Source organism: Gavialis gangeticus, unplaced genomic scaffold (assembly GCF_001723915.1).
Source record: "Gavialis gangeticus isolate Ggan-Ray unplaced genomic scaffold, GavGan_comp1, whole genome shotgun sequence".
Classification (NCBI taxonomy): Eukaryota; Metazoa; Chordata; order Crocodylia; family Gavialidae; genus Gavialis; species Gavialis gangeticus.
Window position 1 is genome coordinate 19423315 of NW_017728993.1, and position 16623 is coordinate 19439937.

The 16623-nt window shown below is 39.6% G+C and overlaps 1 protein-coding gene across 1 annotated transcript in view; it reads left to right on the forward strand.

The window, feature by feature from the left end:
* AGBL4 (ATP/GTP binding protein like 4) overlaps positions 1–16623 on the forward strand; it is a 1816099-nt gene that overhangs the window by 83303 nt on the left and 1716173 nt on the right. Inside the window, exon 5 of the mRNA XM_019528308.1 lies at positions 6085–6209. Within this exon, the coding sequence (XP_019383853.1) occupies positions 6085–6209 (125 nt within the window). The remainder of the gene's footprint in view (positions 1–6084; positions 6210–16623) is intronic.

Genomic DNA, 16623 nt, shown 5'->3' on the forward strand with positions numbered 1-16623 from the left:
CCCTGGGGGACTCCACTGCCCACTTTCCCCCATGTTGAATATGACCCGTCCACCACCACCCTCTGAGTATGAGCCTTGAGCCAATCTGCAATCCATCTGACTGTGTAGGCATTAATGCCACAGTCGCCTAGTTTTTTAATGAGTATGGTTTTATTTAAAAATGGTTTTATTTAAAAATTGTTGTTACTTTATTTTTTGTTGTTACTTTATTTGTTGTTACTTTATTTTTATGTTTGTACAGCTCTAGATAAAAGCTTCTGCCTTGGTCAGTGACGCTGTTACGTGGATTGAAATCAGTCTGGCAAAGAAGTCAGTAGTTATAAGTAACAATCTGCTGGATTTGTGGAACATGTTGAGTTGGGATTGGTGTTGGGTCTTGCCTTATTTAACATCTGGAAGAAACAGAGAAAGTATCATGTTAATAAAATGAACAGATCATACTAACTGGGCAATACCCTAAGTGCCCATACCTGTGAGAACTGAGAAACAATACAAGGAACCTATACTAGGCAGTGGATGTGTTTATACAAGACACTACTGTGCAGTGCTTACTGCATGTTTATTTTGTACTTATATAATCAAGTATGAAATAAATGCTCAGTAATCAGAGTTACTGCACAGTTGTGCCAGTGAACACCTTTTAAGTGATACTACTGCACACTAGCATATTACAGTAGACTCCCGACTTAGCCTTATATTACATTCCTGAGAAATCTTGTGTATGTCAAAATCGCACAACAGGAGGTGAATTTTCCCATAGGAAATAATAGAAAAGTGTGGGGTTGTGTTCCTTAGATCTCACATTTATGACATCAAAGGTACCAAAATAAAACATTTTTCAAGCAATACTTTATTTATTATGTTACAAAAACATATTCTAAACATATGCTGCTACCACAATGGCGACACTGAGACTGAGTGAGCCTCCAGAATCCTGCTTGGGAACCCAAGCTGCACATAACTCTGTTTGACTCAGTCTGTGCATCTCGCAAGGCGTTCACGTATATCCGCATATCTACACGAATGATGTGCATCTTGGGGTGTATTTTTCTGCTTAGGTGTTAATATTAATTTGTGTAAATGCAAGACACGGGTAAGTCGGATACATGTAAAACAGGGGTCTACTGTACCACTGTTGGTGCTGTGACATGCTACTGCACAGTATTATTCGACTACTGTGTATGTAGTTAGCGTCTCGTGTAGATGTGCCTAGTTAGTACCATAGGCAAGACATGATAAGATGAGATTCTAATTGCAGTAGTGAAAACTAAGGCATCTCATACACAAATATTCAGTGAGAACAAGAAACTTGGAAAACCGTGATCTTGAAGGAGGGGTTCAGTTGTACAAAAGATTAAATTACTAAGAGTTTTCTAGTGCCTGATATGATACTGATGAATACCTTAGAATAGCTTTGTAGATAGGTTGTTCTAGACTAAACTGCCTCATAATGGTCCCAGCATATCAGCTCTATATCAGCAAGAGTTTCACCAACACTAGAGGACTCCCCAGATGCTGGTTTAGAGATCTTTACAGCATCTTTGTATTGTCAAAATAGTGCAAAGACGTATGTGGAGTAAGGGTCTGTCCCCTTCGAGTTCAGGACAATTAGTAGTCTGATACTGAAACTGAAATATGCAGTTGGTTAGAAAGATACCGTTTTGCTTTGTATATTTTGATTTATATAGTTTATTCTCTTAACTCTTATGTTCCTGCCCCATTTCTTACTGTATAATACTTTTATGATCTTTGAACTTATGCCTCAGAATTCAGCTCCTATTCCCTTATTTGAAATTAATGCAGCCAAAATTGTCTCCAGTCCATGCTGCAGATGACTCATTCTGTACATGAAATTGCCATTGATATCAGTGGGAGTTATGTGCGTAAAACAAGTGGAGAATACTATTATTTCTAGAGTACCTATTGTGCACAGTATTTTAGAAACAAACACAAGAAAATGAGATTCTTTAAGTAAAGAGCAGGCAGTCTTGGAACCTAGTATATCACCACTCTTATTTGCAATGAGTAGTAGCTTAGGATGAGATTCACAAAAGGGCTTAGGGGCTATATCCAGATTGGTTCTGTAGGTGCCTAAGTGGAAATTTATGCAGAACTTAAGTTGCAAAGAGTGATCCTGATGGGACCTACTGTCTCAGCTGCAAAATATGGTAGGCACCAAGGTTTACTTGACATTTCCATTCTGGATTGCAGAGTTCCCAAGTTGTCTACCCTTGGGCTTCTGACTGACAAATCAATCTAGTTTGATCTCTAGATCTCTATGTACCTAGTTCCTGTCTAAGTACACTGTGATCCAGATTGGTGATAGCATGCCCCTAAATTCTCAGAGGGGCCTGATATGTTAGACATGCTTGGAGCTTACCTAGCTCATAGGTATGCTAGTTCAGGAAAAAATATGATTGGTCATGGTGCCCATCTTCAGAAGTGGGAGTTCTGATTTATAACTTTCCTTAGCCTGAAGGGATTCAAACCCACATCCCCAGAAGAGTGCCCTAACTAGCAAGCTATAGGATAGTTTGTATGTGGGTACCCTCCATTTTTTCTGTGGAAGAAACTGGGCTGTTATGGTGGGCCAGAAGGACAGCAAGCAAGAAAGAACCTGACCATATATTTTAGTGCTTGAGAAAGTGAGGTAAGAAAGGGGGACCTGGGGTCTAGTTTATGTTCCCAAAGCTATTCTTAATTTTTATCTGTTGACTGTCCAATGTAAAAAGCATAAATAACCTGGGCAGTAGGGACTGGAACATAGATTTTCCCACTCAGAGAAGACTGCTCTTATCACTGGATGACAGTGTCAGGCTCCCTGTTCCTTGTTTTCCTTCTGGCCCCAAGACTTTTACACTCCTAGCTACACAGTTGCTAAAATCGCCAGCGCTACCACCAGCATCTGAAAAAAAAAGTTGAACCAGTATTTTGGAAAATGTGGTGTCTAGGTCTAAGTGGAGATTTCAGGCTGTGGATCCCAGTCTCACATAAGTGGTTAATTGAGGGCTGTTGCTTGTCACCTAAGTCTGGAAGGGGGTCGGGATTTTGGACATAGTTCTATCCCATGTTTCTTCTTGGCTGGCTTAAGTATCAAGTAATGGCTGTTATGAAAGCCATTCCAAGGTGTCTGAGCCTTTCCATTTCAAGACATGGAATTTGGGGGCTTAACTCAGGTTTATGAATTCTGTATCTGGTGCCCAAATGTTAGGTGGTCATGTGCTCATCAATGCCAACCTAAGACTCTTTGGTCATGTCTACACATTCTATTAATGCTATAAAGGCTTACTGTGCCGTAAAGTACTGTGCATTAAGCCTTCTGTGGGAGCACGTCTACACGTGCTCCCTGCTGGGAGCAAATATGCTCCCAGTGGCGACATCCACATGAGTGTGGACATTTGTTTCCCTTGTGCTGCTGCTACTTGACCCTGGGGAATGTCTGTGCCGTGCACAGCAGGTTACCCCAGGTGGAGTAAGGGAGGTGGGGGCCTGCACTGGGTTGGCCCCAGAAGCCTTACCTGGAGCCCTGGGAGCCTCCTAGGGTTGCAGCAGCAGTGATACTGCTGCTCAAAGCCTGGCTGGCAGCCAGAGGGTGGCTACGGCTGGCCATCCTCCAGTTTTGGGTGGTGTGTGCTGCCCCTCCATGCGCTGCTTCACTTTTTTTTGTGTGGGTTTTTTGAACACCCCCCCATGCTGCTACCTTGCAGCATGAAGAACAGTGGAATGTGAGGTATGTGACACCACAAATGTGTCTGTGGCACCACATACTGCAAGGTGGCACTCATCTGGATGCAGCCAATAGGAGAAGCCCAATACAGGGCTGCTTCTACTCTGCTCTGGCCTCCTGCAGCAGCCAGGGGGAGCTCTAGGCTCCCTTTGGGGTGCTAGCTAGGGGCTGGCAGAGAGCATAGGGCCAGTTCCCATGTGCATGGGACCAGGGGAGATCTGCTGGCTGCAGCAGCAGCTGTCTCCTTGCCCTGTACATATGGAGCTGACTGGGACCTGCCTCAAAGGGAACAGATCCAGGCTGCATGGGGAAGCAGGGAGTCTCGAGGCCCAGTGCTGCTTGGTTCCCGGCTCTTGTGGGGAGCTGGGAGCTGAGTAGAACTGGGACAGAGTGGGGCAGAGAACTCATCTAGGTGCTGCTCAGATCCCAGCTTCTGGGGGGAGCTAGGAGCTGAATAGCGCTAGGACTGGGGGACTTCCCCATTCCCTGTGGCCCCATTGTGCTGAGCTGAACAGGAACAAATTTGCTTCTGGCCAGCTTCTACACATGTGCTACTGCACGGTATCTAGTACACAGTTAGTTTACTACCTGTATTTACAGGTAGTGTCTAACTGCATAGTAGACTAATTTACTATGCAGTAAATGGTGCGCTCATGTAGATGCTGATTAGTCTACTGCACAGTAAAGCATCTCATGTAGACATGCCCTTTGTGAATTACACGTATTTCCATTGTGAGCAACAGTAGCAGAATTGAGCCCAAAGAAGGAAAGAAACCTAGCTGGAGAGGGGAGTTAACCACAAGTCATGTGGATTACTTAAGTTATACTTGCCACGTGCATTGTAGTTATACAATATATTCCAATTTTATAATTATATTTTAATTCATAATTTATCTAGTCTATAGGAACAGATTGTTTGCAAGTAACGGATCTCTGCAATGACAATCAGCTCTGAAAAGTAGAAGGTGGGCAGGAAGGAAAGAAAATAACTTTCAAAATATGTAAAATGAGAAATGTTCCATGTTCAATTAGTAAAGTCAGAAGCAACTCAAGATGAGGCAGAAGAGGCTGTATCGATGAGCACTGCTGAAATATATTATTTCCACAATACACATTATCCCGTGGCAAACTATAGATCAGAGTTTGATACTTTCATTCATGTTGGTTAGCATATTATTCCAAAAATAATCCCATTAATTTAAACATGGAGTACCTGAGCAGAAATTGCTAATCATTTCGAGTAAAGTTATAGTAATCTGAACCCAAACATCTAAAAAAGTGCTTGAATTCATAAAGGAATAAGATAAACCTCTAACGATACTTTTGTTTATAACTAACATTTTAATTTGTCTTTTAGGGTAAAAATGTGGGGTTGGCTTATTAATTACAAAATTTGATGAGATGGGTGGGAGTAGAAAACAGGAAGATATAAAGGCTCTTATTTTTGTAAGATAAAAATTAGATGGACAGACAAGCCATCTGTCTTTGAAACTTGCTGCAGCACTTCAAAGGAAAAATGCCAATTTAACAATTTAAAAGCATTTCAGCAAGTTTCTCCTGCACAGGACTTCATTCCTCTTTAGCTGAGATGGCCTGATGGGTTGCTTGCTTGCTTTCGTTTTGTACTGAAAAATACCATGGGGAACAAAATTGCTTCTGGCTATATTTTTTAATATTATATCACAAAACTAATCACAAAGGAACCCAAGCTAAATTCCACAGCCCCTCATACTAAGAGGGAGCGAGGTGATATATGGGATTAGGGTGGGGAGGAAGAACGTGTTATGGGCAGTAGAAAGAAAAAATGTCAGGAGAGCTTTTTAACAGCAGAGCTAGAGCAGAGGGTTCATAAACCTCTATAGAGACAGAGGGAAGTCCTCAGCTTTGCAAGAGGGAGCAAGAAGGAATTATGAGCACAATTTTTGTACCATGAGTCCCTGAACACCAGCCACACATGGAAGAAAGAAATCCATATAAAGGGGTGATTGAGGAGTAACGAGTCCAAGACAGAGATAGAATTTTGAGTAGCAAAAGGGTTGATGAGAAAACACTCACATAAAGAACTGGGAGTAGAAATGACAAAAAAAAATCAGTCTGATTGCATTATAAAGTCTTATTTTTTTTTCTGTTGACTTATTCATATGTGCTGGGCCTGTTCAAATATTTTTCTTCATGGCTGTGATGAAATCATGTATGAGGAAAAAATCCTGAATTGAGTTGTATGGCTAATTGATCTCATGATCATGTGATTGACTTTAGCCAGTCTCAGTTAAGCATTTTTAAAATACAATTCTTTGTAGTTGTCACGGTAGGGTTCATCCTCCATTCATTAAACCACTACTCCCTTCTCTTGGCAGGTAACCTTGGACGTGTGGACCACATCACAGAATTTGAGTATGACTTATTCATTAGACCAGATACCTGCAATCCACGCTTTCGAGTTTGGTTCAACTTCACTGTTGAAAACATAAAAGAATCACAGGTAAGTTCTAGTTAAATGAAATGATATGATGTCTTTGCAGTTACAAACTGGAGAGCAAAAAGCATTTTCTTATTTAAGACTAAAGGGAAAAGAAAACCCTTCAAGGGTATTTAGTTAATACTTGTTACAAAAGATAACTCTTAATGGGTAAATACAGGTGTCACCATTTGTTTTCCAACTAGTTAAGTTGGGAGATGCATACAAATACACTAACTAGGATATAATAGTTGCCAATGTAACAATATATTACAAAGTAACGATTAGTTTGTGGCTTCTTTCCTTAATAAATTTACATGCATGTATTTATTTCCTCACAAAACAAGCAGAACCTGCTAAAGTACGTGGAAATAAAACCAGAGTATTACAAATATAGTTATAAACTTTCAACTTTTAAGACTCAAGGCTGTGGTCATTAGTCATGGGACTGTAAGGTAAGGTCATAAACAGGCATTAATTTGGCACTTTTAAAAAGAATGGATATCATGCAGAGTGAACCAGGAATTAAAGGGAGCTGATTGCGAAGCATTACATAAGTAAACAAATTTACTTATTAAACTATTTTTGGAATGTTATTTTGCATTAAAAATGCATGTACAGAAAACAAGCTGCTTGGTCTTCATTTTGTTCATCGCTTTAAAGAAAAAAATGTTCTGTATCAACTTTCATATTGGCTAATCATTCAAAGCTTTCATTCCACTTATCACATACCTTGTGTTTTATCCTGACAGTCTGTCTCAAGAAGTTTATCATAATCTCAAACTGTCTTTTTCCCTTAATGGAAAATAATTTATTTATTAAGGCAAGAAAACATATGCACAAGTTTGATATTTTTATTTCTACCAGGGTAATATCTTTATATCCACTGCTATCCCAGCTTTGTTACAACTAGGAATCATGAAATTGTTTATTTGTCTTCCTGGAGACTGATACTTTATCAGACCCTTTCCCCTGCAGTGCCTTAGTCAACTATGATCAAATTATATAGTCATGAGATGAATGGGAATCTGTCTCAAGGAGGCAAAGAGATCTGGTGGAAAGATACAATATATATCAAGAGCTTACAGGATATTTGTTTTCACGGTTGTCTACATGAAAGAGAATGGTTTCACTATTAAGTTTGACTTGTGAGGTCTGTTTTTATAATGTGTCTTCCTATAATCTTTTTTTCATATCTCCAATTTCCGTTAAAATGAGACCTGCATGAATGTAATCTAGTCTGGAACCGTATTTAGGGCTTTGTACTAGTGGACAGAAGCAGTATTAGTCATTGCATCCCAACTATATTAAATGAATGTTAAAAATGGCTACATCAAACGTACTGTATAACCCAGTTTATGCTTTTTGATTATTTTCTTTTATGTTTTACTAGGAAATGATAAAAACAAAGAACATATGGTTCAGCGTAGCAGAAAACAGTTATATTAACACACAAAATAATGTTTTAAAGTTTGTAAAATTCTATGAAAAGTAAGCATATCTCTGTATATAAGTAATTCTCTGTTTAGCACTACCATTAAATATTCTTATGTGACATTACATTTATTGTGTCACAGGGACAGTGTGAAAGGAAAGCAAATCCATCCATTTAAACATCCTAGTTCTAGTTTCAGCCAGTTAAGTCAGGAATCAGATGATATGTCTGACCATTTAAGGGAGTGGTTCTATTTTCTGAAGATTTTATTTTTTTACTTTAAATTCTTGCTTTGCATTACTTAGTTTACTTAAATTTGAAAATCTGTTTGGCAGAATTTTTCTGTTGTCTTCGCTTCCTTATTAAATCCTCCCCAGACTTGCTTGATATCATGTACTGTCTCAGGTCTCTGTTGACAAAGAAATTAATTGCATTTCAAGGGTATCTTGAGAAAACAAGAGACATCCTTTCATTATCTGACTATTTCTCGCAATTCATCAATCCTATTTTTCTCCTGTTGCACCAAACTACCCATCATTGACACACGACAGGGGACAAGTGATTCAAAAGGTAAAACAATCTGAAAGCTTGTTAAAGTAGTAAGATACACAGTGGAAAGACAACAGTCATACAAGCATTAGAAATTTATAATTGTATTATGCGCTATTTTGCATTGCATTTTCTGTTCTAGCACCTGACAGTAAAGTAAGTAATGTAGTCTTTAGAGTATGTTGCTTATTAGTTACTCTTATTTCTTTTCCCCGTATTATATTCATCAGCCTTAGTGTTATCAATCACAGAAGAAAAAGAGGGAAAAGACAGACCTGTTAAGTTACCCAGTCTATCTCGTTGCCTCTGCATGATTGTTCCCAAGAGCACGTTTTCTATTTTTTTTACAATGCAATTTTAATTGTCTCAAGCAATGGAGCTCTCACCATTAATATCTAGAGACTCTTCCATACTCTCTGATCTCACTGTCAGGTGTTGTCTAATATTCTGCCTAAGTCTTCCTTTCCTTAAGTTAATAACATTGTATCTAGCTATGCTTCTATTTACTAATAGAAGTAAGTTTAACTGAGTTTTCTGTAGTGTGGTAATTACCATGCTCCAGCAGACTCTAGTGCAGGGGTAGGCAATTATTTTGGGTGGAGGGCCACCCACTGAGTTCTGGCAAGCTATCGAGGGCTGCATGACAGTCAGCCGGGGGCAGATTAATATTTATTTTCTAATATTTTTAGGGGCCCTGTGGGTCGGATAGAATGGCTTGGTGGGCCGCATCCGGCCCGCAGGCCACATTTTGCCCAGCCCTTCTCTAGCGTCATGTGTATCAGCATCCCTGTATTGAAAAATGGTGGCGGGGCGCTTTAACTAAAGCTTGAATCGGAGATGCATGCGGGTACATTTTAGTTCAAATATTGCATGCATCTGCATCAAGCATCCTGGAAGGAACCAAGCTCTCATGACTGGGAGCCCACTCAGCTGAAGGGCTCCAAGCTGCAGGGGTGTGCCATGTAACCCCTGTGGCTGGTGGATCACCACTGTGGCAATGCACCTGCCCAAGGGGTGTGTGATCCCCCAGAGTGTGGGGAGAAGGGGAAGATGCATGATGCTGATGCATGAGATACATTATAGTTAATGGAAAATATGGATTGGCCTCTCTTAATGTGCATTATCTAAAGAGTATGGGGCAGGTATACATGTACCCCGGAAGTCTATGTGGGGGGGTGGTGGTTTAATTAAAGCGGCCGATAAAAACATGTTTATCATAAAATTGTAAAAGAATGATTAAGACTCTCATTGCGTTCACTTATAAATAAAATAGGTGAAGAAAACTGGCATGTAGAATGTCTGTATGATATAGAACTTGATCTTTTGGTTTTCTTGTATGGTTTCTGACTTGCTAGTCAGCTTGTCTGATAAGATCTGAGCTGTGGATTTCTTCACTCATTTGTTCAATGAATTCAATTAACACCAATATTGGAAAGAACAAAAAGAAACTGATATGTTATACGTAAGGACTGTAATCATGCAATGATTACACTTACAATAACCATGAGAAAGGGAATGAAGGAAATGGGATTTGCTTGGAAGACATGGTCCCAGGAGCAAAGCCTCCAATATTTCTAATTATATATGTGTCACAGGCTGCTGTCTATTTCTAGATAACAGTTTTTATTGGGAAGGTTTTGCTTTTTATTAACTTTAGCCATGGCCTTCACAACATCCTCCTTAGTTTTACTAAATTCCTTCTATGGGGAACCAGAAATTGGGTGCTCAAATATCACACCCAAATTACATTTCATATTTTTACCACAAGTTGTACTTGTTTCAGGTGCAAGCTTACCTCCTACCTGAAATGCCCTTGCAGATGTCAACAGGAAATGTGGATTGACTTGAGAATTAGACCTAACAGGAATTTACATATATATGTTATAAATTAACAAATTATGCTATTACACATGAATTGGAAAAATGGATAACAAAAAGTTATTGTTGTTTGTATTGTGGTGGTGCCTAGAGGATCTAATCAGGTTATCTAAATAGATGATCATTGTACTATGTAGAATACACATACAGTATACAAGAATGGTCCCAGTCCTGAAAATGTTAGCTTACAGAAGAGAGTAGGATAAGGACTTTTTTCTGTCATATCAATTTGCTGTGTTTCATTACTAGTGACCAATTTCTTGAAAAATCAACTAACAACATTAAGGGAGTAACTGTAAGTCTTAAAACCTATCTACATTGTCCATTCAAGCATTTTGATGGATTGAAGTCTAAAAAATTGGAATTTGGGGAATTTATTAGAGCTATGCACATAGGAACGTTAAACAATTCCAACAAAGCCAGTGGCTTAAACAGTTTAATCACAAACCTGAATGTATTAAACAAATAAACAAAGGATTATAAATAAACAGTAATCACATACTATTTCTTATAAATCTATCTATATCCCCAAATAGTTGCTATATATGAAAACACTCTGAATAACTCTTTTCTGGGCTTGTCTACACATGCAATTAATTCAAAGCAGTAAACGCGAGTGCATATTGTACTGGAGTACTTGCTCCTGGGTGCACTATTTGAACATGCACCTGGGACTCCAGCACTTTGAGCTGGGTCAGAGCAGCCCCAGCTGAGATGGAGCCCTGTGGAGGGGTCAGTCTACTAGCTTGGGTGTGCTTCAACCTGGCTCAACCTGCTTTGGAGGGGCTGGCTGGGCCATGAGGGCACTCCACTGTGGGGCTAGCCAGCAGGCAGCCCCCGCATGAAGCACCCTTGTGCTCCAGCCAGCTGGGTCAGTATCTGCATGTGTATTGCTGCACTTGAAAAAACTCTGCAGCAAGATAGTACTTGTATTTACAAGTACTAACCAGCTGCAGAGTGTATTAGTTTCTTGCAACCTAATAGGGCCGCGTGTGTAGACACTGAGATGTTTACTTAGCTAGTTAGTCTACTGCACAGTAAATATCTTGTGTAGTTGTGCCCTCTGTGTCATAAATCATATTCAAAAGCAGTGTTTCTAGTGGGATCAGAAAAGAAATTCAGTCAACAGGTATGTCCCAATGTTGTAAAGTTTTATTCCTTAAATGTCTTATCTTGAAATGGAAGAGTTGAAGAATGTGTGAAAATACCCACATCACAGAACACTATATTTGGCAATATCAGTGGGTATCTAGTTATTTGGTTTGTATTAGCAGATCACCAGATACCATGAACTATTGTAACTACCCAAAGTTTTATAAACAATGTTGGCTTATCTATGATTTTTATATATGCCATATCTAATTTAAAAAAAAATCAGTGAAACCTACTGAAAAAGAAAGTATTGTAGAAAATTTAAAACAATTTCTTGCAAGTTTTCTGTTCTTATTGTTCTGAAGAAATAGATTCATGGACATTAGGGCTCAAAGGGACCTTGCAAAATCATCAGGTCCAGCCCTTTGCCCAAGGGGCAGGAACTCTGCTGGGGTCAAGCGATTCCAACAAGATAAGCATCCAAGTGGGTTTTAAAGGTGTCCAGAGTAGGTGCATGCTAGGGCTGTGCGAACCTTGGTTGCTGATTTGATTTTGTGGAGATTCAGCCTTGTTCGGCAGCCAAATCTCTGAATGGAATCAGGAGACACTTTCATCTCTCTGAATTGAATTGGAACCCACCAAACTGATTCGGAGAGATTTGGAAAGATTTGGTGATTCGGACATACACACAGCTTTAAATGTTTTTTCTATAAACCTCAAGGTACCAGGCGGCTCATGAATGCTGCAATGCTGGGGCAGATGGAGTGTCCCACAGGAGCATGGCGGGGGCTACCCAGCACAGTCGACAGCAGGCCTCGAAGTGGACCAGAAGCCCTTCCAGTCCACTTCTGGGTCCATTGGGGAGTGTGCAGGGGGGTCCTCCACACCTCGTTGGCTCGGCGACTGGTGCCTTCTGGGTTTGGGGGGGGCACTCAGGGTCCCCCCGCAGCTGATTGCCAAGCTGACAGGGTGCGGGGCCCCCCCCCCCACACACTCAGTGGTGGACTGGACGTACTTCTGGTCCAGGTCTGGGTTTGCCATTGAGCACACAGGGAGTGCCCCCACAGTTCTGTGGGACGCTTCATCTGCCCCCAGCATCGCAGTGTTCATGAACTGCGCATGCTACCTCGAGGTATGTAGAAAAAACATTTAAAGCTGTGTGTATGGCCGAATCGCTGATTCTCTGACTCAGCATTGAATCTTCAGATTCTGGTTCAGCCAAATCAAATTGGGGACAGTGATCTGAATCAAGAAATCATCCAAATCTGAATCAAATATGTCCCATTTTGCATACCCCTAGTGCATGCATGACTTCTGGGAGGAGTCTGTTCCAGAGTCTGTGGACTTGGATGGTACAGAAGTTTTTTCTTATGTCCAGCCTAAAATGGTCTTCCTGGAGTTTGTGACCATTAGACCTTGTCTTCCCTTGGGGTGCCCTGGTGAGCAGACATTCTCCCGGATCCTGATGCACACCCCTAATATACTTATAAGCCGCCACCAAGTCCCCCCTGAGCCTTCTCTTTTCCAGGGGAAACAGTTACTCTAAATTATAGTTCTGATTATAAGATGATCAATATACATAAGATATAAAAGAAAGACATTTTTCCCTTTTAGAGGAAAGCAATTTTTAGAATTCCTTCCTCTGTAATAAACTAACAAAATATACCTTACAGTGATGGAGGACGGAATGGACAATTGCTAATAGCAGTGGTGATCCTCCCACTCCAGCAGAAGCACACACCCCTTGGGCGGGTGGATTGCCACAGTGGTGATCTACCAGCCACAGGGGTTACAAGGCATACCTCTGCAGCTCAGAGCCCTTCAGCTGAGGAGGCTCCCAGCAATGAGAGCTTGGCTCTTTCCAGGATTGGGATCCCCCTGCACTGTCAATAATGTGCAATGATCTCACAGTCACACCTCCTGCTATCACCTGTAGCAGGGCAGGAGGTGTGATTGTATTAATCACATATTAAATTCCATTGTGCCTTTACCTGCATGTGTAGAGGGGGCTTGGGTCATGCAGTTCTTATGTTCTTAATTTATTTTTAGCTGTATTAACAGGGACTCTATGTGTGTATGTATAAAGAAAAGGGCAGGCTCCCTGTCAGTCTTATTTGCAATGGAAACTCTCAAATCAAAGGGTATATCCCACATGATCAATTTATAGTGAATGCACAGATCCAGTGTTGGTGGATCATCACCTTTTCTGCCATCTCCTTTTTGTATAACTTAAAAAATATCTATAATATTGCTACTCTCTCAGTGGGTGTGTCTACATGTGTATTAACATGCTTAGTTAATGTGCATTTAATCGAGTACCTCCATTATGAGGTACTAAGAAAATGCTCATTAGTCTGTCTTAATGCACATTAACTAAAGAGCATGGGGCTTTTATAGACGTGCTGTGGGATGCAGGGGGAGAGGTGTGGGCACTGTAATTAGCCTGGCTCCAAGAGCTGTGTTAATTAATGCATGTGGAGAGTCATGTATATCAGTGTACCTGCATTGAAAAGTGGTGGTAGGAGCACTTTAACTAAAGTTCGTTGAATGAGCTTCAGTTCAAGTGTCCCTGTCACCACTCTTCTGCTTGGAGATGCTGATACATGTGACACTGGAGTCTGCTGCAGTGTGGTAATTAACCATGCTCCAGCAGCATTGATTAATTGAGTCTGCTTCAATGCACTATAATTACCGCATATTGGAGCAGCCCCCCTGCATGTGTATATGAACCCACAGTTTTAAAGTAATGCTTAATGCACTTTAGTCAATTTGAATATGCATTAAGTAAATACCATGTCTTTTTAGGGTGCCTGTACATGAGTGTGGAGGCTGCTGTGATATGCTGTAATTACAGCACATTGGAGCAGACTCATTTAATGGAGTATGTTGAAGCGTGGTAATTACCGCACTTCAGCAGCCTCCTTCATCTCATGTAACAACATTCCCACACTTAAAAATGGCAGCAGGGGTGCTTGAACTAAAGCTTAAATGAGCTGATACATGAGATTCTGTGGCACTTTATTTAGAGCGGCTTTCAGAGCCACTCTAATTAAAGTACCCCCTCCATAGCACATGTAAAAGTGCCCTTAGTGATGCTTTCATGCTCATTAAAATAGCCTAATTAGATGGTCCCACTAAGTACTGCTTAAACAACTATTTAGTATAAAGTGTAACTTTGAAAAAGCGGAGTAGGATTAATTATGTTAACAGTAAGAGTTTGGTTATTACTTGGACTGGATTCTGTGGTTTGCTAAAGCTGCCTTGCACTGTTCTTAATCTAACCAGAGAGTTTCAGTAGAGAACTGCTTTCTTGTTGGAATTCTTCACTGGCATAGCTTTTCCGTATATCAGCTGCATTCTTACGTTCAGAATATAGGGTTAATGGCAGAGCAAGTTGGCAACAGGACTGCCGGTTCTTTATTGTTGTAAGGGACCTTGACCATTGATGCCAGAAGTGCAAGTAGCAGTTCTGGTTTCCACTGGAGCCAGAGAGCTCTGTATTAGAGCTCTGCAAGTGCATGTCTGACATAGTTACTGTCAGGCATAACGGAGAGTTGGGGTCTTGGTATTTCAGTATAGGTTTTTTTGCCAACTTTTTTATCCCCCTTTTATCCCTGTTTGTCCATTTATTTTCAAAAGAGGGATCCTTTCCTTATCCTTACTTGTTAATTCAAGTCAGCACTCTCAGAGTGCATTATAAAATATTTATTCTTCCTAGGGCCTTATTTTAAGAGACAGATAAGGGTATTTTTGGTGTGTATGAAACGGTACATTCCATTTAACAATCTTAATAAATTGTACAGTGCATTCTTTTCTGTTAAGTTGTTTAGTTCTGAAACTTTCAGATTTGAACTCTTTATCTAAAATAATTTTTAACTTATAGTACTTAATAGTCAGTTTGACAGACTTGTATATAGTATACATTGTATATATTTCTATATACTGTAGTCATATCAAATTAGGCTTAACCTATTGTTGAATTATTTGTACACTAAACTTTATTAATTCTCTGGTTAGCACCTACTGTTTTATCTAAATTGGGCTGCACTGTGATTTGACAAAAGCACCTATGGATCATTTTAATGGTTTTTCTTTGTGGTGTCTGTAGATCTTATCTATTCCTTGTGCATTGTAACAGCACTCATTTCCCAGTGTGTAAAGTGCTCAGAGCACATAGATGATGGGGCAACATCTGCCTCTCTCTTTTTATGGATATTTTATTTACTCGTTCAGTAGACTGATATTAATTGATCTTTTTTTTCCTATAACCACTTTGTTCCATGATATCGATTCATTTTGTTTCATTACCAGTGACAAATGTCTTGAAAATCATCTAACAACATTAAGGGGGTAACTGTAGGTATTAAAACCTATCTTCATTGTCAATCCAGCATTTTGATAGGTTGAAGTCTAAAAAATTGGAATTTGGAGAATTTATTAGACCTACGCACAAAGGCACATTTAACAATCCCAGCAAAGCCAATAGCTTAAACAGTTTAATCAACATTCTGAATATATTAAAAATAAGAACTTGATTACAGAGAGCGGTTTTATGGAGTATAAAATCAGTCTAATATAAACAATGTATAGTGTTGTGTCAGAATATCAATGGAGTTCAGACTAAGGGGTTAGGTGTGGAGTACAAGAAAATTTACTTTCAAATAAAATCTTTAAAAATTAAAGAGTATATGCAGGGAACTTTACAGTTATATTATGCATACGTTTGGTTTAAAGCAGTATTCCTGGTAGCTTTTAAAATGTGCTTTAGCAGGTCTAGTGCACAGCATACTATATTGCTGGTAAACTAGTTTACATGCATTGCTTACAGCAGTTCACATCCATGCTTTGCTTCTCCCCAGTTTTCCGTGAGTTTATTAAGTAGTAAACAATTAAAAAGGAACTTAATTGTTTATGAAAACTTTCTGATAAAAATTTGACTATTACTGTTAAATGTCTGTAATGTAAAACACAGATGTAGGCATAAAAGAAGATCTTTATAGAAATTAAATTTTGGATGATAATATATAACATCAGAATGGGTGAATTTTAAAGCTATCAGTGCTGCTGGGTTGATCTACTGCCATTGATATTTAAATTTCATGCACAGTTTTATGGGCAGTTTAAAGTTTTTTTTTGGCAAGAATAAAATTCATGAATGCTTAAAAGAAAAGGAATCTAAAACACTTCAGAAATCTTTATTTTTAAAATTAGGTTCTTGGATTGGGGCTACTTGGCTTACTGTCCAGTCAGAATATAGGAAAAGTTTTAAACTGAAAATTGCATGATTACTGGCATAGGAAGAATTCTGTAACAGGTTCCTCCTTGTTTCAGAATATTCCTAATCAGGATCACACAACTGAGCAATCTCATGAAATATATATTTGTCAAGGGGTACCTAACATTTTTTTGAAATTACCCCACTGTAAGGGCAGGCTGCCCTGCTCTCTCCTGCCGTGCCTTGATGTTTTATATATATATATATAT